Source organism: Podarcis gaigeae (assembly GCF_964106915.1).
Source record: "Podarcis gaigeae genome assembly, chromosome: 12".
NCBI lineage: Eukaryota > Metazoa > Chordata > Lepidosauria > Squamata > Lacertidae > Podarcis > Podarcis gaigeae.
The window spans coordinates 43,223,207-43,249,087 of NC_139688.1; the positions used below are offsets into that span (position 1 = coordinate 43,223,207).

General features: G+C 40.0%; 1 protein-coding gene across 1 annotated transcript in view; it reads left to right on the forward strand.

The window, feature by feature from the left end:
* The first annotated feature begins 7 nt into the window (after positions 1–7).
* The window catches only part of ZCWPW2 (zinc finger CW-type and PWWP domain containing 2), a 37,118-nt gene continuing 11,244 nt past the window's right edge, over positions 8–25,881 (forward strand). The window contains exons 1-6 of the mRNA XM_083706047.1: positions 8–207; positions 3,370–3,710; positions 4,701–4,860; positions 22,248–22,362; positions 24,006–24,064; positions 25,381–25,442. Coding sequence (XP_083562173.1) covers positions 3,424–3,710; positions 4,701–4,860; positions 22,248–22,362; positions 24,006–24,064; positions 25,381–25,442 — 683 coding nt within the window. The 5' untranslated portion in view covers positions 8–207; positions 3,370–3,423. The remainder of the gene's footprint in view (positions 208–3,369; positions 3,711–4,700; positions 4,861–22,247; positions 22,363–24,005; positions 24,065–25,380; positions 25,443–25,881) is intronic.

Genomic DNA, 25,881 nt, shown 5'->3' on the forward strand with positions numbered 1-25,881 from the left:
GCGAAGGGCGCTGTTCCCAGCGTGCAGCGCGGGGCGCGCGGAGCATGGCGGGATTTGTAGTGCCGAGTTTCTGACAGGGCTTCGTCTCTGGGGAGGTTGTGTCGTGAGGGGAGGCTGTTTCTCGTTTCTTAATGCCACGGCCGCGTCCACCCTTGGACTGCGTCTCAATGGAATGAGTGGGGCTTACTCGCGAGTAGGCATGCCTAGGTCTGTAGTGCCAGGATGCTCCCAGACAAAGGGCTTGGGTGCTTGGTTTTGTTTTATTTTTAAAACACTTCTTTATAATGCTTTGTAGTCGAGAGGATTCCATAAGCCGTAAAATATTTGCAGCAAGCAACATTTAAAATAATAATAATAATAATAATAATAATAATAATAATAATAGGCATAGCGCTTGGGAGACCATGGTGCGAGTCTCTCCTCAGCCATAAAGCTCGCTAAGTAACCTTGGGCCAGTCACCATTTCTCAGCCTAGACTACCTCCCAGGGTTGTTGTGAGGATTGAAATGGAGAGGAGGAGGAGAACCTTGAGCTCCTTGGGAGAAGAGGCAAAGTATAAATGTAATGAACACCAACACCCATAGCAGCCACGGGTCAATGCCCGGGAAAATGCTTGGGCAAACTAGTGTTATATATATTGGTTTTTCAGATTAAAGTTTTACTATCACATATCCAACATATAACATAAACACAAGATTAAAAGTGTTTCCTGGACTTCCCTCCTCCCCTTTGTGGGTCCTATTGTAAATCATTTCCTCCTGAATATTTTATAATATAATCCAAATCTTTTACATCTCCGTTATGTCCAAAATTCACCATCACACTACAAGTGTTATTCCAATCCTAGCTGTTTACAATGGTTTTTAAGGTAAATTATAAATTTCCCCCCATTCCTTATTAATATTTTGGTCTTCTGATTGTTCTGGTCAAAAAAAAAAAGGCAAACTAGTGTGTTTTAAGCAAGGGCTGGAAACTCTATGTAGTTGTTGGAGCTAGTGTGGTATAGTGGTTAAGAGCAGTGGACTCGTAATCTGGTGAACCGGGTTCGCGTCTCCGCTCCTCCACATTCAGCTGCTGGGTGACTTTGGGCTAGTCACACGTCTCTGAAGTCTCTCAGCCTCACTCACCACACAGAGTGTTTGTTGTGGGGAAGGAAGGGAAAGGGAGATTGTTAGCCGCTTTGAGGCTCCTCAGGGTAGTGATAAAGCAGGATATCAAATCCAAACTCTTCTTCTAACTTTACCTCGGCTAGGAGAGTATTTCACAAGGTAGCTGCCACCACAGAAAAGGCTCTCCTGGTTTCCACAGTTTGGGGTACAATCAGAAAAGTGTCGGCTGAAGGTTTTCTCTCAGGTAATTTGACCCAAGTTACCTCAAATGAATCATTCAGATGCCACAAGCAGGCCATTGGCATACTATTAAAAAATAATAATACTGGCTTTTATTTTGATGCTGAGGGTACATGGAAGTTGTAAAAAAAACTTACATGCGTGAGCAGCACCAGTAAATGCCCATCTGGAAGCACCCTAAATCACCCGAGTTCCCAGAATAAAAACCCATAAAAACACCTGAAGTCACCTGGCTTGTTTTAAACCAGTCTTCGACAAGCTGATGCCTTCCATGTCTTTTGGAATCAGTCCCAGGCATCGTAAAAACTTCCAAACATGTCGGCTTGGTCATGTGGGGAGGAAGGGGAGCAATTGAGCCCAAGGCTTGCAGCTTATTCATGTTATGCTATATTTGTCAAAATGCAGCAAGAGATCTTGGCTGGATCATCTGTGCAACCAAGTTCCACACAAGGAAGTCAATCAGGCAGGTGGTCACTGCGGAAAACCATTTCCCAAGCCCTAAGCTTGACATGTTTTCTGAGTGTAAGGCTGGCAAGGCTCCTTGTGCTGCAGTTCCCAAGCACCTGGCAACCGGCTGGTTGGGACAACTTACCTGCCATTTTCCAGATGTCATTATGAAATCAGATGACTGACAGGTGGGTTGACTGCCCACATGTCGAAGTTGACCCACAGGAGTGGGGACAGATGACAATCTGGCCCACCAGGCTAAAAAGGTTCCTACCCCTGTGTTAAACCAAGGCTTAGTGTGGTATTTTCATATGACCAGTGAGTTGAAAAGTATGGTTTAAATTTGCTCCTTGCAGCATGACAACCTAAATACACTCCTAAGACATAATTATTTTTTTTTTTGCATAGAATGTTCATTCCCATCTTTTGTGGTATTGAAATGGTAGACAAAATATGAAAGCGATACACCTCTTGCCCACCAGTTTTTGAGACTCCCAGTCTCTTTACTGAGCTATGTGGGCCATCATCTGCTTCATCACAAGCCATTTGTACTTATTTTGTCTCAGCTGGGACTTCATCTGCTTTACTACTATCTCTAGTCTCTAGCTTTCTCCTAACCAAGGATTCCATTTTATCTGGGTAGAACCTCATATTATGGCCCTATTTCTACAATCCTTTCGGCCTACAATAGCCGTGGTTTTTATTGAGCAATGGTTTCTAGCCACACAGCCATCAGTATGTGATGAAGATCAATCACTGCTGATCACCGTTTGCTAGGGCGAGAGTGAGGACCCACGGTGGCTCTCCAGATATTTGAGTTCAATATCTGGAGTTCAGCTCCCATGAGCCCCAGCAAGTGTGGCCAATGGTCAGGGACGATGGGAGTTGTAGTCCAAAACATCTGCCATAGGTTGGAGAAGGTTCGCCTGGAGTCTAGTGACACCTTAAAGGCAAACAAATTATGGCATAAGCTGTCATAGAGTAGAGCCCACTTCATCAGATGCATGGAGCATGCTCCCAACTTACCGTATGCATATAAAACATGATTGTAAAGGAAGGGAAAACGTAAAGGTTGGGGTTAAATGGCAATATAATGCAAATACTAGACAACTGAGTTAGAGCTTATATGCAAAATGACTTTTCACAGAAACAGTAAGTAGATGGTTGTTATAACAACCAACAGCCTGTGGAGGGTTGCAGGCTTTTCATCCTTGTGCTAAGGGAAGGAAGGTGTCGGTGCAGTCATTTATTATTCAGTCTTCATTTCTAGGAATGATATAGTGATGAAGGGTTGTTGGCATTTAATTTTGGTATCTACTTTGTTCTCTTAAAGTTTACTCCTTCCTTATCCCTTTTGCATAATTTTTCTTCATAAATGTTTTGACTAGTAGATGTTCTAGTTTACCCTGGAAATAGGTCAATATGTGCTAATTTTCTGCAGTTTCCATCAACTATCACTTGCTTTTGAGAGCTTAGCTAGGGCTTTATGATTAATGGAGTTTAATAGTAGCTATTTGTTTTTGGGTTTTTGGATTTGTTTTAATTTGATGCTGTTCTTTTCTTTATATTTCAGAGGACACAAGTATTCATCAAGCTGTGACCTGTAAGAGTGAAGATACTATATTATATGGATTCTATAACAGAGCATAATTTTTATTTAGATAAAGTATGGGTGCAGTGTGAGAACAGCAGCTGTTTAAAATGGAGACTCTTGTCACATGATGATGCAACGCATATTGCTCCTAATGAACCATGGTATTGTTATATGAACCCTGATCCTTGGTTTAACAACTGTTCTGTTTCTGAAGAACATTTTCCGGAGGAGTCTCAGTTTCAAAAACATGGATTAAAATATGTGTATTCAAAGCTTCCTCTAGGAAGCTTAGTTTTGGTGAAAATGTACCGGTGGCCAAGGTAAGGTTTAAAAAGTTAACATTTAATTGCAGGTAACACAGATTCGCTATATATTTTGAATGCAGTAGTCTGAGAAGACATAAAAACAATTCTAGCCTTGAAGAATGGGGGATAAAACAATTTCCCATTCTACTCCAGTTATTCTGTTCTGATATTGTCTCAGGAGGCCTAGTTAAAAAGTATACCAAAACAGTATGCTTCAAGAAAAAAATAGGAGAAAGTGGAAAACATGTTTGTTTGTTTGTTTGTTTGTTTTTAAAAAAGATTGTTCATGATAAGCACAAGCAAATGTTACAAGAACAAGGAAAGCACAAGAACAAGGAAAGCAAGTAGGGGAGCAATTCTAAACTCCCCACAAGGCTGGCTAAAGAGTCATAGGATGTGACAGAAATGCTGCTTCACCAGCAGAAAGGGCATTGTGCCAGCAGGTCAGCCCTGGAGGTTCTTCCCCAATGTACCTGTGGAAAGTTCCATGGGTGTAAATGTATCAGTAGCATTGTTCCCACTGGTGGTGGGCTCCAAAATGAGGTATTCCAACAGCTTGTCAGGCATGGGCTTGGACCTAGATGACTAAAGTATTCCTCATTCTCTTAACATGCCCCCAAAGTGAGCCTTTAACTATGACAGTTGAGGAGCTGGCATGGTTATTTTAGGATTTAATTTTCTTTTTTTTTGCAACAGGATGAAAATATCCATGTACACACAGCTCCTGCCTGGCCATGCCAAACTAGCAGGCTGTGGATTTGTGAATGCTGTACTGCAGATCCCCACCCCCATCAAGTACATAGGATTGCTCTGCAATGTGCCTTTATTTTGAAAGACGAGTTATTAAAGATCCCTGTGCTGGGGTGTGTGTGTGTGTGTGTGTGTGTGTGTGTGTGTGCAAAGTTGCCAGTTATTGATGTTTCTGACTAAAAAAAAATTGGGAGCATGTATATTATATGCTTTTTCTTTCCCCGAACTGATTTTTTGAAAATATTTTATTTTAAGATGGCCTGCCATTCTTTGTCCTGATCCTACTAATGGACAGTATGTAACATACGACTCGGATGGAGATGTTGAAAGTCATCATGTAGAATTCCTGGGAAAACCCCATTCTAGGAGCTGGGCTGCTATAAAATATATTAGCATTTATCCTAGCTCATTTAAGGTAGGAGCTTTTAAAACTGTATTTTTTTTCTTATTGATCATAACTTTAAAACCACATAATACATATCTGCTAGGTATGAACTTCCCTCATAACTAAAAAACAAAAACAAAAAAACACCTCATAGAAGCAGAATGTTGGGACTGAAAATTTAGATTTGTCAACAAATTCTTTAGGGTTATACAGAACACCCAGAAGCGTTACCTCTGACTTATAGATTCCAATGTACAGCAGCTTACACCTACCACTTGAATGGTCAGCAAGGTAATTTTTGAAAGAACTGGTTTTTATTTATTTATGTATTGCTTGCTTTATTCTAGGCATTTGTACCCCGACAGCTGATGAATTATTAGGCCAAAATTCCAATGATCCTCTCTTTGGAATAGCTGGAGAAATGAATTTGGTTTCTCCATTTCTCCAAAGGATGGTTGGTACTGTCAGAGGTGACTTCACCCATTTGTTAAATAATACACAGATTCAAACTTGCAAGAATCACAGTTCTGGTTGGTGGCTGTAGATTTATTTTGAAAATTCCATACATTTCTGCATGGAAAAGGTTCTGCTATTATAAGCCTTTAAAAAATCTATGTAAATGGCATATATTGAGCTAATAATGTGAAGCCTGCCGGACCTGATGGGGTCTGTAAATGTACCAAATTCTAAATTGATCTAAAGAAAATTGCCACAGGTGAGGCAACTTTCACGAAAACTACAGATGCACTTTATTCAGTGCTGAGGAAGGCAATCTTTCACTGGTTTGATGAGGTTCTGAGCAGCGTTAAAAAGGTTATTAAGATTTTCATGCCCCATCATTGAGGGCTGTGGCAGCAACTGTGGGCAAAAAAAGGAAGATAGGATATGCACAGATTGGTTTTTGAAGCACAATTTTTGCCAGGATTACAACAGTATACAGTGCTCCCTCAGATTACATATGCTTTGGATTACATACACTTCAGGTTACAAACACTTCAGGTTACAGACTCCACTAACCCAGAAATAGTGCTTCAACTTTGCTTCAGGATGAGAACAGAAATCATGCTCCGGCGGTGCGACGGCAGCAGGAGGCCCCATTAGCTAAATTGGTGCTTCAGGTTAAGAACAGTTTCAGGTTAAGAGCGGACTCCGGAACGAATTAAGTACTTAACCCGAGGTACCACTGTATTATTATTTACTGTAGAATATAATGTGTTTAACAACAACAGTAGTATAACTATATAAAAGCCTTTTAACCTAAGATATTGGATGCTGTTCTTCAGAGTGAGGTGTGTGACTTTTTGTTTCAGTATGCTGGTCTAAATGCTTTTGGGATGGACTTGGATACATTAAACTGTTTAAAAGAATGTTGCTGATGGGTTTTATGGACATGTACTGTATTTGTATATGGTTGTAAACCATTTTGAGAAACAATCTTGCCTAAAAAGCAGTCTAAACGTCTATAAAATACAGCATGAATTAAACTGTCAACATACCTTTACTGTTTTGATCAAATTAGCTGTCTACCAACAGATGAATTTTCCATACACATGCTAGCGTTTACGGATTTCGTTTTTACTAGTCAAAGGCTTCTTTGTTAGCTTCTGGGTCAGAGGCTGTGTATACAGTTTGTTTCCTCATTTGCACATTGTTGTACATGTTAGAAAACTTGGATATGTTTCCACATCACCTGCTGTAAGTCCACATCTGTGGCTGGAGAGGGTTTTGAAGAATATATTTCAATATATTTTTAGTCCGAAGTCAATTTATGTGGTTAGTTGCATCACGGTTGGGAAGTTTTGATTGTAACCACTTTCCCATTCAATCTGATGAAAAAACTGTAATGGTTTTAATAATAATAATAATAATAATTTTTATTTATACCCCGCCCTCCCCGGCCAAGGCTGGGCTCAGGGTGGCTAACAAGCAATAATAAAAATAAGTTGAATGAATACAACTTAAAAACAAGATTAAAATACAACATTAAAATATTGAAACATTAAAATATTAAAATGCAGCCTCATCACAGGAGGAAAAAGGAAAAAGAAAGAGGGGGAGGGGGAGGGAATCAAATTGGCTCCAAGCCAAAGGCCAGGTGGAACAACTCTGTTTTCAGGCCCTGCGGAAAGAAATCAGATCCTGCAGGGCCCTGGTCTCATGAGGCAGAGCGTTCCACCAGGCCCTGGCTCTGGTTGGAACTAATCTAACTTCCTTAGGGCTCGGGACCACTGGGGTGTTGCTGTTTATGGACCTTGAGGCTCTCCGTGGGACATACCAGGAGAGGCAGTCCCATAGGTACGAGGGTCCTGGGCCATGAAGGGTTTTAAAGGTCAAAACCAGCATCTTAAATCTGACCCTGTACTCCACTGGGAGCCAGTGCAGCTGGAAAAGCAGTTAAGTTAAGTTGATTTCACCACTCACTTCTGTTGAGCGGTTGTGGTGTGATGTTCTTTTACCTCCTTAATATTCAGCTGTCAGCAGTGGTTTTCAAACAGCAAATGTCAAGATCCATTCACTTTTTTATGTTATCAAAGTTAAGTGTTAGTTTTGGTGCAACATAAAAATGCTGCTCAAATCTTTTCTTTTGCTCCTTTTAGTGCGGGTAAAGTTTCTTCCTATTTATTGTATGAACTCTTCTGTAGCTAAATCTCCTGCCAATCATTTAGTAGTTTGATAAAACGCCCTTAAATCTCCTCTTATTTCTGCCGTTTCCACTTCAAATGCCTGCCTATCAATAAATGCTCTTCTGTCCTCTGATTGATCTTTGAAACTCCATCATATTTTTTTCTTTATTCTTCCTTTCATTCCCTACTTGGCCTGTTTTCTTTTTATGTGACATTGCAAATCTACTCCTTTCTTCTTCCCTTACCAAATTCAAGGACAGTCACTGTTGACTAAAGAAATGACTGATGACTGTTCTCAGGCCTTTAACATGTCATTATCTGAGAGACGGAAAAGCCTGAAAGCAGATATACACAGTCAGTCTTTATTTGGCTGTTGTCATACTTTCTCCACTCAAGGCCATAATCTTATAGCTCTATTTGCAGGAAGTAAATGTGGCTTAGCTTCAGCTGCACCAGCTTACAGTCTTTATTCAACCTTTCTTGGAACATGCACAGGCTAATGATCTATTGGTTTCACGCATTTGTGTATTCATAAGCCATCCTTTAGGACAGGAATGCCCAACCTCTGGAAATGTAGGTTCACGTTAAGAATTATGTAGAAGAGGGAATTTCAGCAGATGCAAGTTGTGCTGCCATAGCACTGCAGCTTTGTCGCTTGAAACGCCCCAATTCTAAAATGCTTGCTATCACTGCTTTTAAAACTTTCCTGGTTTTTTTAAGGCAGCTACTCCAAAAGCCGCATATGAATACTGTTATGTATTGAAGTACTCACCCTGGCCACCAGGGGTATTGTGTATATCGTTTTCACTCAGGTCCACATAAGTTAATTTAGGCGGGAAATCCTGGGATGTTGTTGTTACAATGTTAACAGCCAGCTGCCTATAAAAGCAGGCCAGCTGAGCTGTTCAGTTCAGTTCAGTCCCAGCTTACTATAAAGAACCACTTGGAGAAATCTCTGTGTCGTCTGCTTTGTCAACCCACTACTTAATAAATACAGTAATTAATATATATATATATATATATATATATATATATATATATATATATATATGTATATGTATATGTATATATATGTGTGTGTGTGTGTGTGTGTATATATATATATATATATATATATATATATATATATATATATATATATTAATTAATTGGCACTACATTTGACCTCTGCTGTGTACTTCTCTCTGAATCCTATTTTCAGGACATTCTTCTTTAGGAGAGCTTTTTGATTATGTATTATTGGGAAATGGTTGTGATTCTCTGTCTCAACATCTAATAAACAGATGACTTAACTGCCAGCTAGGTATGGGCTGGGGGGAAACTTCTACCGTTAAAGGTATACTCTAGCTGAATGGGTAATCATAAACAATTATACTTTTGCAGCAGAATTCTGAAATACATTGCTCCAGAAGAAATAGCACACGTAACAACTTACTATTTTATACTTTTAAAGCCAGGCTTCCTCAACCTCGGCCCTCCAGATGTTTTGAGACTACAAATCCCATCATCCCTGACCACTGATCCTGCAAGCTAGGGATCATGGGAGTTGTAGGCCAAAAACATCTGGAGGGCCGAGGTTGAGGAAGCCTGTTTTAGGCCATACAGTTATTGGAGCATCTGTATGGCTCCTCAAATGTATCCAAGCTATAGTGCTACATTTTGATGGCAAAAATGAGAGTGGTTACAGAGCCTAGTTGTAGGGTTCATAGATGATTCAAACAGCTTCTAAACACAGGATGGTGCTCTGTTGATCAAGAAGTGGCTCTACTTTATAAGCAGACAAGCCTGCTATTAAGATTAACTCAGATATAATTACAGTACCACAAATTGCACTTGAACCAAAGGCTTCTTGACATTGTGAATTCCTTTGTCGGTTTCTGAAATTAGCCTGTTCCTGATATTTTCCTTTATCCCCAAGTGGTTTACTATCTTCACAGATATGAAAACACCACAAAATAATAATAAAGCAAACTATAGTGAAAACAACAAGAAGCAAACATTCATATCTTTTAATTACTGGCCAGAATAATTGCATATGCATAAAGTAGATTAGTCTTAAAAATAGAGGTGGCAGAGATAAAATGTGAAACCCAGAAACATTACCAATTAATAATTTTCAGAGATATTTAGAAATTGTTATCCTATGCAATCCATTAAGGAAAGCTTAGTTTAATAAAATTGTCTTAACTATATCTAATAAAAATATTAACTAAAGGCTTGACGTACCATGTTTTAAGTCCACTCCAGCTTCTGGTTCTGATAATATCTGAATACTTGTTTTCAGTGCCATAGCTCCTGCTTTTGGGTTTGCTGCTTTTGTTGGCACAGCTCCAGGAAAATGCAGGTATCTTTTTATTTTTGTCAGTGCTGGTAAGTCAGTTGTACGGCACTTACCCTATTCACTGGTGTGAGATCATAACACTTGAATGTGCATGTAAAATATCCATCTGGGAGATGCTGCCATTCGGGGGCCAATATAGCATTTTAGAGTTTATCTGTGCTTTAGTTTGAAGCATTTTAATTATAAGTTCCTGAGTTATTCCGAAATTCCAAATAAAAGTTTGAATATTTAATATTATGATCTAGAAATTGCTTTTCAAAAATCAGTTGCTCTTTTCTCCTGATGGAACCTGCCCAAAAGATTCTCAGTGACGGCTGCCAAGTCAATTACTTTTGGTGAATTTCTGTCCTGTTTATAAATCCAGATAATTTGCACTTTGTAAAAGCAAGTTTAAATAACGTTGCCTTTGAAATTTCTGGGTTGGGATCTATGTATCAATTCTGGTTTGGAATCCATGTGCTATAGATGTATAGCTGTTTGGTGAATTTTCCACTGTTTAAAAAGTACTTAAATCTGTTTCCAAGCAAATATGAGGCTCAGATAATAAACCCTTCCTGCCAGCAGCACTTTTCTGGTTGCAGTCTCAGAAAGCAGCCAAGGTAGAAGGGAGGGAGGCCACTGGTATATGCAGGGAGTACGTTTCTGAGACTGCACACCAAATAAACTAGTACTGAGAACAACTACAGCTAGGGACCGATGCACTCCAGCAGTAGCTTCCATGGGCGTATCCCTTCAGAGCAGGATTAACCAAAGATTCAAACTGTGAAAAAAATTGTGGTGGGCTTCTGATGCTCATCTCCTGTTTGAAGTAAGCATTGCCAAGCCCCCAAGGTTAATTCCCAGGCTGAGCCTAGCAAACTTCAGTGGCATTGGTACCTCAAATTAAAAAAAGGTAAAGGACCCCTGACAATTAAGTCCAGTTGTGAACAACTCTGGGGTTGCGGCGCTCATCTCGCTTTACTGGCTGAGGGAGCCGACGTTTGTCTGCAGACAGTTTTTCTTGGTCGTGTGGCCAGTATGACTTAGCTGCTTCTGGCGAAACCAGAGCAGTGCATGGAAATGCCGTTTACCTTCCCACCGGAGTGGTACCTATTTATCTACTTGCACTTTGACGTGCTTTCGAACTGCTAGGTTGGCAGGAGCTGAGACCGAACAACGGGAGCTCACCCCATCGCAGGGATTTGAACCACCAACCTTCCGATTGGCAAGCCCTAGGCTGTATGGTTTAGACCACAGCGCCACCCACGTCCCTGTACCTCAAATTTACTTCAGTTAAATAATAAATGATGCCTCATAATTGACGCTCTCTTGTACCATTAGCTCATTTAACATGGATTTCCCTTAAAATGCAATCTTTGAAAGCACTTCTTGAATAGTGAAATTGACTTAAATTTCTGGAAGTGTTTAGTCACGTAAGCAGATTGTATCTGCCTGTAAAAATAGCAGTACACTCTTTAAGCTGAAAATACATTTTTTTAGATATCTACTTCTAGATATTTGTTTCATCTTTTTGATATGTTATAAACACCCCCCCCACACACACACAGAGTGAGAAATAAGTTTTGTAGAGGAAAAATAACCCAATGTGAATAGAATAATCAATACAAAATAGGATAATTCTACTAAGTGGAATATTTGAAAAGCTTTTTATTTTTAAAAGGAAGTTTCATTCTGATTCCAAAATAATTTACAGCCTGAAATACAGTTCAGTTAAAACCTAAGAACTAGGATTTAAACATATACTGCATAATCAGCTTAGATCTGTATGTCATCTTAATTGGATAATGGATTAGAGTTTGAAATGGTTAAGCTGGAATACACAAATGAGGTATCTTGAAAGAGCTATAGTGAGGTTTTTTAAGCCCTAGGAATTGCTTTATTAGATTACATCAAATGCCTATCTAGTTGCACATGCTGTTTAAAACAGTAAGTCAGATGTTTGGAAGCTTGCAAGCTGAGTAACCATGGAGATGGCTATCTCCAGTAATTTTCCCCAGTATCTGGTTATTAAAAGTATGATGCCTGAATATGGAGGCTCTATTATTATTATTATTATTATTATTATTATTATTATTACTATTATTATTATTTACTATCACAGCTAATCGACTTTCAGATCAATGACTTTCTGTACTAAGTTTCCATCACTGTTTCTTAGCTATGGTTTGCACAAGTTGATTCCTTTTGCTTATTTTAATTGAAACGAGTGAGCAATTTTATTGGATGGGCTGGGAAGCTAAAATTTAGGGAGAGAATGATTTCTCTACCTATTTCAACATTTTATGAATCTATATCATGTATCCCCTTAGTCATGCTTTCTGTCATCGTAAAGCCACTGCTTTATTTCCCTAATCATTTTAGTTGCTACTTTCTGTACCTTCTCCAGTTATCCTTTTAGAAATTGAGTTACCAGAGGTAGTGCAGCTTCTACTAACACATTTGGATAGGAAGACTATCTTTAGCTGTTTTTGTCTCAATGGATATCTGAGATCAGATGTAACTCCTCTTAGGGGAGAAAATATGGAAGAGAAACGATCTGAGGAAAGAACAATTTGAGGGAGAAAGTTCAGCATCCTCCTCGCCATGGGTGTAGCCAGCATTTTTGTTGGGGGGTGGGGAGCAGGCCTTTTGTTAGAACTTGGGGAGGAGGCACAAGTTTCCTACCCTTAAGTTAGGTTCTTTCGTGCCTCACATTCCTTGCAATCAAATTTTAAGATGATCTTTTAAAATATGTATTTCACCACAAGGTGGCGCACACGTATATTGAAAACGCACTAGCTTGAATCCTTTGTACTGTAAATAACTTTCTTGGAAATTCTTTATTTGTATGCTTGTATTGTCAAGAAAATACCTTAAATCAAGTAATACACATTTCATCACAATGTCATTTCTTTAAAAAGTGTGCATTACTGCATTATGTGTGCACATAATTGTTGTGCATACATTACTATATCAAACTGAAGAGGTTGTGAATGACGTCTTCTCTTGTAATTAGCATGTATCCGCCTTGATAGACACACAAAAGGATGACTACTTTTGCTATCATAATTCTAGTTTTGTTTTTGTTTTTTTAATTACAAGTATTCAAAGGGCAAACGGGTCTTTCATTAGGCATAGTTATTTGGAGCAATTAAGGGAATTAAAATAATTAGGATTTTGTGTTAGCTGTTCTGAAAAAAAGGTGATTTTTCAGGAAGATTATGTTAATTGAACCAACTATGGAGATCTAACAACACAATTTATTTTAATTTTTGCTCTTAACATTTGTGCTTGGGGTTTTTTTAAAAAAATAAATAAATAGAAAGCTTGCAAACAAACAGTGTAGTTCATTCGGTTTATTAAAATAATTACCCTTTTCTATTCTGTGTATGCTCCTACACAGTATAAAGTTGCATGTTCAGGGAGGACCATGCACACACGCAACGAGGATTCAGAGCATTCCTTGCAAAGAGCAAGTCGTTACTTTTGTATGGTGCGTATACTTAAACTATTTGAACAGCTTCATGGTTTGGACAGCTATACAGAATACGTAGGGTTCGATTCAGAGATAGGCATGCTTAAATTAGTCATGTATTCCAACTTAATCCCATTGATTTTAGTGGGTCTGTGCTAAAGTTGACTTAAGTTTAGATTCCATCCCATTGATTTCTCTGGGTCTGTTTAAAAAAAATACTAAACTGTATTTAACTCAGAGTTTAATAATAATGGGAGTTAAAAGGATGTTAATAGAAAGCCTTGGCTTGGGGTAACAGCATTATTCATCAAGTATTACTCCGAAGCATTCATTCATCCCCTTCATGGATCACTGCCTTGCCGTGGCGAAGGGGCTTGAAGAACTCAGAGAAGCTATGAACTATGCCGAGCAGGGCACCCAAGATGAACAGGTCATAGTGGAGAGTTTTGACCAAACGTGATCCACCTGGAGGAGGAACCGGCAAGCCACTCCAGTATCCCTGCCAAGAAAACTCCATGGACAAAGACAACAGGCATATAAAAGTTATGACGCTGGAAGATGAGCCCCTCAGGTCGGAAGGGGTCCAACATGCTACTGAGGAAGAGTGGAGGACAAGTACAAGTAGATTCAGAGCTGATGAAGCGACTGGGCTAAAGCCGAAAGGACGTTCAGTTGCGGATATGCCTGGAAGCGAAAGGAAAGTCCAATGCTGTAAAGAAAAATATTGCATAGGAACCTGGAATGTAAGAACCATGAACCTGGGTAAGTTGGATGTGGTCAAAAATGAGATGGCAAGAATAAATATTGACATCCTGGGCATCAGTGAACTAAAATGGACGGGAATGGGCGAATTCAGTTCGGATGAACATCATATCTACTACTGTGGGCAAGAAACCCGCAAAAGAAATGGAGTGGCCCTCATAGTCAACAAAAGAGTTGCGAAAGCAGTACTGGGATGCAATCTCAAAAATGATAGAATGATCTCGATACGAATCCAAGGCAGACCTTTTAACATAACAGTAATCCAAGTTTATGCACCAACTACTGGTGTGGAAGAAACTGAAATTGACCAATTCTATGAAGACTTACAACACCTTATAGAAGTGACACCAAAGAAGGATGTTCTTCTCATTATAGGGGATTGGAATGCTAAAGTAGGGAACCAAGAGATAAAAGGAACAACTGGCAAGTTTGGCCTTAGAGAGCAAAATGAAGCAGGGCAAAGGCTAATAGAGTTCTGTCAAGAGAACAAGCTGGTCATCACAAACACACTTTTCCAACAACACAAGAGACGACTCTACACATGGACATCACCAGATGGGCAGCATCGAAATCAGATTGATTATATTCTCTGCAGCCAAAGATGGAGAAGCTCGATACAGTCAGCAAAAACAAGACCTGGAGCTGACTGTGGCTCAGATCATCAGCTTCTTATAGCAAAATCCAAGCTTAAACTGAAGAAAGTAGGAAAAACCACTGGGCCGGTAAGATACAATCTAAATCAAATCCCTTATGAATACACAGTGGAAGTGAGGAACAGGTTTAAGGATTTAGATTTGCTGGACAGAGTGCCTGAAGAACTATGGATGGAGGCTCGCAACATTATACAGGAGGCAGCAACGAAAACCATCCCAATGAAAAGGAAATGCAAGAAAGCAAAGTGGCTGTCCAATGAGGCCTTACAAATAGCGGGGGAGAGAAGGCAAGCAAAATGTGAGGGAGATAGAGAAAGATACAGGAAATTGAATGCAGATTTCCAAAAAATAGCAAGGAGAGATAAGAAGGCCTTCTTAAACGAGCAATGCAAAGAAATAGAGGCAAACAACAGAATGGGAAGAACCAGAAATCTGTTCAAGAAAATTGGAGATATGAAAGGAACATTTCGTTCAAAGATTACCATAATAAAGGACAAAAGTGGTAAGGACCTAACAGAAGCAGAAGACATCAAGAAGAGGTGGCAAGAATACACAGAGGAATTATACCAGAAAGATATGGATGTCTCGCAAACCCCAGGTAGTGGGGTTGCTGACCTTGAGCCAGACATCCTGGAGAGTGAAGTCAAATGGGCCTTAGAAAGCACTGCAAATAACAAGGCCAGTGGAAGTGATGGTATTCCAGCTGAACTATTTAAAATTTTAAAAGATGATGCTGTTAAGGTGCTACACTCAATATGCCAGCAAGTTTGGAAAACTCAGCAGTGGCCAGAAGATTGGAGAAGATCAGTCTACATCCCAATCCCAAAGAAGGGCAGTGCCAAAGAATGCTCCAACTACCGCACAATTTCACTCATTTCACATGCTAGCAAGGTTATGCTTAAAATTCTACAAGGAAGGCTCAAGCATTATGTGGACTGAGAACTCCCAGAAGTGCAAGCTGGATTTAGAAGAGGCAGAGGAACCAGAGACCAAATTGCAAACATGCGCTGGATTATGGAGAAAGCTAGAGAGTTCCAGAAAGACATCTACTTCTGTTTCATTGGCTATGCAAAAGCCTTTGACTGTGTCGACCATAGCAAACTATGGCAAGTTCTTAAAGAAATGGGAGTGCCTGATCACCTCATCTGTCTCCTGAGAAATCTCTATGTGGGACAAGAAGCTACAGTTAGAACTGGATATGGAACAACTGATTGGTTCAAAATTGGGAAAGGAGTACGACAAGGCTGTATATTGTCTCCCTGCTTATTTAACTTATATGCATAATTCATCATGCGAAAGGCTGGGCTGGATGAATCCGAAGCCGGAATTAAGATTGCCGGAAGGAATATCAACAACCTCAGATATGCAGATGACACAACCTTGATGGCAGAAAGTGAGGAGGAATTAAAGAACCTTTTATTGAGGGTGAAAGAGGAGAGCGCAAAATATGGTCTGAAGCTCAACATCAAAAAAACGAAGATCATGGCCACTGGTCCCATCACCTCCTGGCAAATAGAAGGAGAAGAAATGGAGGCAGTGAGAGATTTTACTTTCTTGGGGCTCCATGATCACTGCAGATGGTGACAGCAGCCACGAAATTAAGAGACGCCTGCTTCTTGGAAGAAAAGCAATGACAAACCTAGACAGCATCTTAAAAAGTAGAGACATCACCTTGCTAACAAAGGTCCGTATAGTAAAAGCTATGGTTTTCCCAGTAGTGATGTATGGAAGTGAGAGCTGGACCATAAAGAAGGCAGATCGCCGAAGAATTGATGCTTTTGAATTATGGTGCTGGAGGAGACTCTTGAGAGTCCCATGGATTGCAAGAAGAACAAACCGATCCATTCTTAAGGAAATCAGCCCTGAGTGCTCACTGGAAGGACAGATCGTGAAGCTGAGGCTCCAATACTTTGGCCACCTCATGAGAAGAGAAGACTCCCTGGAAAAGACCCTGATGTTGGGAAAGATGGAGGGCACAAGGAGAAGGGGACGACAGAGGACGAGATGGTTGGATAGTGTCTTCGAAGCTACAAACATGAGTCTGACCAAACTGCAGGAGGCAGTGGAAGACAGAAGAGCCTGGCGTGCTCTGGTCCATGGGGTCACGAAGAGTCGGACACGACTAAACGACTAAACAACAACAACATTCATTTAGTAAGACTTGTATGTAAGTTGAAGACAACGGATTGCACCAGAAACTGAAGTGGGTACAAAAATAAAAAAGCAATACTGGGAAAGCCTGCATAATTGTTGTGGGTCACTCTGATTTTCCCAAACGCAGAGAGGTGAATGGGAAGCTAACCAGCTGCTCAACCTTGTTAGATGACACCAAGCTTGGAAATGTCTCCTAAAGCTACAATTCTAGATGAATTTATATGTAAATAAAGTCTAATTCAATCCATTGGACCTTACTTCCAAGTAAACATGCACAGGACCAATTTGTAATCTTAAGTGATTCTACAGCATGGAAAAACTGATTTTCTTCCAAACAAAGTGTTGTCATTTTGGCTGAGGTTGGCTTGGACTAACGTTATTCCCCTTTTTATTTGTTTGTTGCAGGGACATTTATTTCAGAAGTTTAGGGAAGCAAAAACAATTTAATAAAGTGTTTGTGTGCTGGTACATATGTTGTCCCCTTTGTTGTGATCCGTGCTATTACTGGCCCTTTGATTATTTTTTAATGTAGGATTCAAGGCTAAAGGCCAAATAAGGGCATAATTAATAACTTTCCCACATCTATTCCTTTTGAAGCCTTTACCAACCCAGAATAAAATAATAATAAAATCATGTCATTGATCCTATTTGTGCATGAGATCTTAACAAAACCTCTGGGTTCACAACATCATCTGTGAATGTGATTCCCAAGGCAGAATTGCTAACCAAGGTTGTGTGCACATGTCAGGAGTCCAGTCCCTGGCTTGATAACACAGCGAGAGAAATTAAAAAGGATGATTTATTGTCAAACCAAACAGACAACTCCGGATGGCCCTAACACAGCCCCCGCCATCATCAGTCATGATGACCCTTCTGAAGCCTGCTTCCGGTGAGACTAGAAGCAACTGAACTTTCGCTTCACACATCTTTTTTACTTCCTATCTTGGAGCCCTCCCATTCGTGGATACCTCAGACTGAGTGCGTCAGCACCCTACTCTTCCCCATTCTCCGAGAGGCTGTCTCTTAATTCTTCCTTCCGGAGAGCTTTGACTGCATTCTAGCTGGCTCCCCGCCATTCCCTTATTGGTCGGTCGGCATTCCAAGGGGTGGTGGAGTTGGCACAAGCTGATGCTCATCCTGCATGGCAGTTAACCCTCTCTGTTCCTTGTTGCTGTCTTCCGCTGGCAGCAACTCTTCCCTGGGAGGTGGCTCATTCATGACAACACATTACTGGTATAAAATGCAACCAGGTTGTTATTTTTCTCAATTTGGATCGAAGCTGGGCTGGAGAAAAACACATCAGAACAGTAATTCATTAAAAAACAACACCACCAGATTGTGTCTAATGTTGTGGGTAAACTACTTCCCAAACTATCAGTCGGAGTGTCACGGTCCAGTTTACGGGCGGTCGAAGTCCTGGCGGAGGACATCAGGACCAGGGGCAAGACGGTGGGGTGAGAGCAGGAATGAGAGTCCAGAAGTCAGGAAGCCAAGGGTCAGAGAGCCAGGAGTCAAGAAGCAAGGGTCAGGAAGCCAGGAGTCAAAAAGCCAAATGCAGCAAGGCAGAAAGTGTGTTGCTGTGGCAAAGAGCCAAAGGGAAATGCTGACCTTATATCCCCTGTTGCCACCAGGTGCTGTGAGTTACCAATCGCCCTCACCTGTGCAGCTGCACCTTGCCTCTTGAGAACAAACTTAGGAAAGCCCCGGTCCTGCGAAGCCCTACCGGTCACAGGGCCTGGCTCCTGCACACACTCCTGACACAGAGTGCCTTGGGTACAGAGTAAATGGGAGTGTGTACACAGCCTAAGTGTTGAAAAATGACATGCTTCAAAAGTATTTTGACTTTTCAAAACACGTTTCCATTTGTATTTTGACTTTTAAAAGTTGAAGCCAGTGGTTCCCAAAGGGGGAGGGTGCCACCCCCTGCGGGATGGTGGGATTACCTAGGAGGGCAGTTAGAGGCATGGGGGCAGCAGCTGGAGGTGTAAATGACTATAACAGTTAGAAAAGCTGGTATCACCGGATCAAGTTTGTGAGGAAATTAAACTAGTTTTAATTAGGTTTTGAATAAGTGTGCAATTGATTTTTTACTATGTTGATTTTTATTGTGTGATGTTCCTCAGTGGGTCGTGCAAACCACTATTTAGAATAATATTCTTTTTTTACAGGGTAGGGGGCACTGGGGAGTAGCTCATGGAACCAAGGGGCAATGGCACCCCCAAGTTTGAGAACTTGGTCTAGGCCCCATGAGAGCAGTGCTTGGAAGCTTTACTTGCAATGGTTGAGGTGGAAAACCTTTCGTTAATGTTTTTTGGTTTTGATTTAGAATGTCACTGTACACACTAATTCTCCCAATACTGGCAGTTGTATAGACACCTTAGATCATCCTTGCATGGACCTAGAAGTTTGAAGGCTGTCAAAAGAGAAACAGGGAGCCCAGGACCATATGTCTACAAGGCAATGCAATCTTAAATGTTTCAGTAACAAATGCTTTTAGCCAGGGCTTTTTTCCACCAGTCCGAACTCACCAGAACTCAGTTCCAGCACCACTTTCTCTAGAAAAAATAGCACTGCTTTTTTTTAAAAAAAAATTATTTATAAAGTTTTCAAATTTAACAATAAAAAAAGATATTCCATTTGAGTTATACATCCAATTCTAATCTTTCCACTTTCAGACTTCCTTCAGTCTATCTGGAAATTTTCATGTTTTCAGTTATTCACATTTCTTACATCTATATTGTTTAGTTTTTTTTAACCAAATTAATCTTACCAATTATTATAAAACAATATTTCTTTCCATTATTATCCCAGTGCTTCTTGAAAACCTACAAGCGTTAATTGACCTTCACAAATATTCTTAATATACTCTGTAAATTTATTCCAGTCCTCGGTAGATCTCGGGTCTCGCCGGTTCCAAATTCTCCCAAAATAGCACTGCTTTTAGCCATTTTACTCTGCTTGGTAGCGCATTTGTATTTTAAAGGGGTACATGAGATCTGGATAAAGAGACAAGCCTATTGTGAAAGGGGTATACCCAAGACAGATGAGTCAGCTTGTATAAGAGAAAGAGATGAAACCATTTTTGATAGGTAGGAAAATGAAATTATATATATTTTTTGAAAGGTTCAAAGTGACCTTGTGTATTAGGAGCTGATCCATAAACCCATGAGGGTACTATAGTTGAGCGCTTTATTATCTCAACTTTGAACTAGAACTCTAAAGTGTTTCTTAGGCTGCTTTTATGCATTAACTGCAAGTAAATAAATATAGTAAATAAATAACTAAACAATTGATAGGTCAAAGGTAGTACAGTAAGCCTGCAACTTATGTTCACCTTACCTATGCGATCTCAATAAATAAAACACAGGAATAATCAAAATATTTTAATTTAAATGCACTTTGGACTCAGATAACTAGTAACTGCAGCGGTCTTAGTTGAAGAAAATTATGCTGTATAGGTTTCATAATTCATAGTACCACATGGGTATGGCATAGATCAGAACTGAGCAGAGCCAACAAGCTATTTTGCTGCTTGAGGAAAAGGTCAAGATGGCACCTCCCTGTTCCAAATGCAAAAGCCAGATCTTACTTGGTGAAAGGACTACATCCTCTCCCCTACCTGAGGGCAACAGGATAACTTAAGAGGTGCAAAGGGAATGGTAGAAGGATTCTCATCTCCGACATTAGCCACCCAAGGCAGCTGTCTCACTCTGTCTAATGGTAGGAGCAACCCTGGAACTAAAGAAGAGCAGGGCCCAAGACAGTAGTCAAGAAAGCATTCAGAAACTGTTTCCTTCCCTTCTCTGAAGAGATAGATAACATTGGTGAAACCAGCCTTTTGTCTATAGAGGACTAGATTGAGATTCCACGCTCCCCTACACAAACTGTATCTTCCTGTAGGAAACTAATCCAACAAGCTGTGCTTCAAAAAATAGACTGTCTGTTGACAAGATGATGGTATAAAGAAAGAAAATATTAATAACTTCTAATCAGTTCTCTTTATTATCAAGGAGAATGCAATTTACAATTTCTGCATAAGCAGGGATTAGATGTTGAGTTTAGTTACTGGTGCCTAGCAACAAGCTAAAGGCATTTCTGTTAGATTTGTTTTCTATAATATTAAGGTAACCCTCTAAACTTAAATCTCTTTAATCATATAGCCTATATTTTGGGATTGTATAAATTAAGAATAGGAGCCTTTCATCTTTGCCTCTAAAGACTTCTCCCCCCCCAACTTTGATTTCAGTTCAGTAGATGCAAATGCTAACAAACAGCATTACCAAGTTGCATTATATTGTTTGATCAGCAAGTACTGCATTTAAGTTCATTGTTTCAAAGGTTCCAGGTCATGCTCATAGTTTTGCTAACTATTGTGCCTTAAGCCTACAAGAGAGATTGCATAACAATTGAAATGGTTATGACACATAGTTTAGATACCAATAAATGGCTCTGTACATAGCAGAACTGGGCATGTTCAAGACCATGTGAAAAATTGCATGGCTTCTACAGTTCAGCTTCCACAGGCCTAGTTCACTGTAAACTACAGTTTCCTTTTGTCTAAACTATGCTGTATTCCTTTTTTCATTAATACAGGAGACTTCTTTCTCACAAGTGCTTCATCACACCGGAAGCCCTCAAAACAGCTTTATTTTTACTTCACTTTCACTTTATTTACCTTTCCACTCAAAGCAAAATAATTCTCAAAGACCTAATTATAGTTAGTACAAAACTTAGTAAAACAGCATATTTTTACTGGTTTGGGCTAAAGTCATATCTACAGTACAACTATTTGAACTCAATAGGGCTTTCTTCCTAGTACACTTGTATAGAATTTCACTGTTAATGTGTTGTTTCAAATGCCCATGTTTAAATTATTAAGTTGTAAATGACATGGGATTTTTTAAAATGATTGATTGCATATGTAGTTGATACTGGATTTCACAGTGTAGCCAAGGCAGGTGTCTGGATTTACATTCATTTATAAGCTCCCAAAAATGAAGAGTTCAAAATTCTACCAACAAGACCTAACTCAGGATGAGGCAAATACATTTTGATCTATGAGACAAAATAAAATAATCATCTTCTTCATTTAAATGAGAGAAATAGACAACTTGTTGTCCTTTAATGTCACCCCGAAACTGCCAAATATGGGTCAGCTGTGTGTGTCTCTACCTCATGTAAGTTCTAAAAACTGATATGGATAGCTATTTTTTTAAAAAAATGCATGTTTCCATTTGGGGGAGGGGTATTAAAATGGGTTCATAATCTTAGATTTATAAATATATAATTATATATATTTGCAACTGCAGGTGTATGTAACATATCCAAGACTAGCTGAGTCCATGCATATTTTTTTGCACGTATTTGTAATTTCAGAAACATAGTACTAGTACTTTGATAACTAATATAATGTGTGTGTTTTTCTGTAGGCAAATGTATACAAGAGGGGGAAAGTCTGGTATGAAAGTGCATTAGAAGAAGCAAACAAATTGCTGGCCTGTTCTGCTCAGCAAAGGCTTGAAATGTGCTACCTCTCAAAAAAGGGTACAGTTATCTGGCTTTCTGTCTCTATATATTGACTTCATTGTTTGTTTGTATGCAAACTGGATTCTTTCCCAAGTACAGTAATTGTAATATACTAGTAATTGTAGTATACAGTAATATAATGATTTCAAATTATTAAATGAAAACTAAGGCTTTATATGTATAAGTGCTTCATGCAGATTGCTTGTGACCCTCGCTCCTTTATCTGTCTTCTACTCTTAGCGCTCATTCTACTCTTAGCGCTCATGACATGCACCCGTTTGATATGTGGGGATTGATTCTGCACAACCTGTGTCCCTTCAAGGAGTGGCTGGATTGCTGCCATGGTCCTCCTTGTAACACACAATGTATTTTCTGTAGATGTCTCATCCATGTTGACCGTGTCATAATCCTGAATGTGGACATCTCTAGAACATATCAGTTGTAGATAGTGAGGCTGGTGCTGCTTACTGGGAGGAGGGGTGAGGCAGCAGTGAGGTCAGCATGGTGCAAAGGCACTGGAAGAGCCATTCTGGCACTTCTGGCAGTGCACTTCCACGGCACTAACCTCTCCACCACCTGCCCGCTTCCCTTCTACTTTCCAGTAAGCAGCAGCAGCATAAGCAAATGGAGGTCAGGTGAGCAACACAGCCCCCCAAAACCATCCACTGCTGGAAAACACGACCACCAGAGGTGATAAAGGTAAAGGGACCCCTGACAATTAGGTCCAGTCGTGACCGACTCTGGGGTTGCGGCGCTCATCTCGCTTTACTGGCTGAGGGAGCCGGCGTACAGCTTCCGGGTCATGTGGCCAGCATGACTAAGCTGCTTCTGGCGAACCAGAGCAGCGCACGGAAACGCCATTTACCTTCCTTGCACTTTGACGTGCTTTCAAACTGCTAGGTTGGCAGGAGCAGGGACCGAGCAACGGGGGCTCACCCCGTCGCAGGGATTTGAACCGCCAACCTTCTGATCAGCAAGTCCTGGCTCTGTGGTTTAACCCACAGCGCCACCAGAGGTGATAGCTCTGTGTAAAACAATTCCACAGGTCCAGTTATGGGATACGTGTATTGTAGAGGGTTCTTAATTCTAAGACCCTTGGGTATAATGTCCAGGTTCTTGCATTTAGTAAGAAAGAAGATATCAGTCTGTACCTGTGCAAGTTTCTTGGTGAGGTTGATGGACTTCCATTTCATGCGGCTCAATGTGGTGCCTTCCATAGTTCCAGTTAATTCCACAGGTGGGGGGGCGCAGGTAAGCCCCGCCCCACATAATTGATCACAAGATGTGGCACATGCACACTATTTGAATGGCAATGCCCTTCAACTTGGGGGGGGGCAGCCCCTTCAAATCTTTTATTGGGGGGGCAAAGAGACCTCTGCCCCCAGGAGTTGGCTCTTATGTCCACAGCAGATTAAACCATGTGTGTGTTTGGTGCAATTCTGGAAATCTTGTGCAGGTAGTTATAGCAGTACAGAAAGGTACCATTCAATCCGTAATAATATAATTATATATTTAATAAAATAATTTTTTATACATCTTGTTATTACAACTTGATGTATTAGAGAACAGATTGGAATAACTATGAAAAGTAATTTTGTTTGCCAGTAAACTATTTTCTACTCAGTTATTGCTTTTGCTCATTTACCAATTTTTTTTTCCAGATGTAGTAAAGAATAAAGAAGCTGAAACCAAATCTAACATGATCACTTGCAGAAAAAATGTAAGATTTAATATGTACTCTTACATTCTTAATGGATTGGTGAAGGCTACTCGTTTGCAAACCAAAGTTACACTTTCAGCTTCAAGTTCTTGTTGTTGTTGCTGCTGCTGTTGTGGTGCTGTTATCATTATCTCAGTGGCATTTCCTTGATAGTGGAATTCACTTCCTAGGGAAGTGCAGTTGCCTCCCACACTATTAATTTTTAGAAATCAGCTGAAGGCATGCGAGCTTTCCCAGGCTTTGGGGAGGTAAATCTTCCTTAAATCTAGCAGTATTATTGTGCTGTTGTGCTTTAATGTTGTTTTTAGTTTTGTAGCTTTTAGACGTTTAAATTATTCTGTGTAAATGGTTGTTTTTATTATGCTCTGCACCGCCCTGGAATCCTCCAGGCGAAGGTTAGTGTATAAACACAATAAATAATAATAATAATAACCTGTCTGACACAGTTGTTTCATTTTCACCGATCTCATACCTGATTTTTTTTTTTTTTTTGCAACCTTGTTTGAGATACAGTATTGTCCTTAGCTTATTTAAAATCTGCTTGAATTTGAGGTTGGTCCCATTAGTTCATACATTTTCCTATTTTCTCTGTATATTATGCTTAATCAAAATTTTAAGTGAACAATTTTGGGGGAGGGGATGAGAGTTTAAAGAGATAAATATAGAGAATAAAGAGATAAATATAGAGAGAATTTAAATATAGAATCTCACTTAGAAATGAAACAACATAACACCTCTGTCACCTTACCATGGTAACACTTTTTGACATTATACAAATGGGTAACCAGCATACATTTTGGACAGGTGTCGACCGAAATATGTGATGGGAGTGAAGTGGACTGAAGCGGGGGGGGGGAGCAGTGATTTTATGAGTTTATTTTATTATGAATTCTAATAAAATACTGGGCACAGCTGTTTTTGACGTAGAGGAGAATCAGCTTCACTTTTACAGAAAGAGTAAAGAGCTGAACTAAACCTTCAACAAAGGTATGGTCAAACACCACCATGCGTTGGTGAATCCCCCCCCCCAGCCAGCTGTTTCAACTAGTAAAACTCCCTATGTGAGTTGTGCTACCCAAATGGTAAGATTCTCAGTCCCCAGTCGTTGTCTGTGATGGCTCCTGGTGAAGATGGGGAAAATGACCAGGTTGACCATGGCTCACATTTTGAATCTTACTGAAACAACTTGACTGGGGTGTGCGAGGGAAGTTTAGCACAAACATACTGATCCCACCAGCAAACATAACATCGTGTTAAATAAAAATATTAAATACGGAAAGCTTCAAAGTATGTTTTTTTTTTGTTATGTTTCTTAGACAAGAACCTGGACAAAAACTTGTGGAGGGGAAAGTAGTTGCAGAATTGGAAGAAAGAAAAGGTAACCATTGGGTTAGTTTGACTTTATTTGGTTACTTTTTTAAACCATCCCTTCGGCAGCCTATTAACACTACGATTACTGTGCCAAGTGGTGTTGTTATAAAATGGTGGTTCCCAGTGTGATTTTTCTAGAAAAAGAGGAGCTGGAACTCACCATGAACTCCTCCTTCTCTTATAATGGCAATGGTGCCTACCTGAGAGGTACCAGAACTGAGTTCTGGTGAGTTCTGGCTGAGAAAAATGTCCTGGTGGCTCCCATGATGCTGAGGGAAACGATTTTTGCACTTGTTGGCACTTGGCATTCATTCTGATTTCCTTGCACAGAGCTTATGTGGTGGTTAGACCATGTTCTGTCTCTACTGAGCAACCGTTCTGATTTGTTTGCAAGGCGGATATATATGAATTTGAGCATAAGGATTTTTTGTGCTAGGGTAACAAAA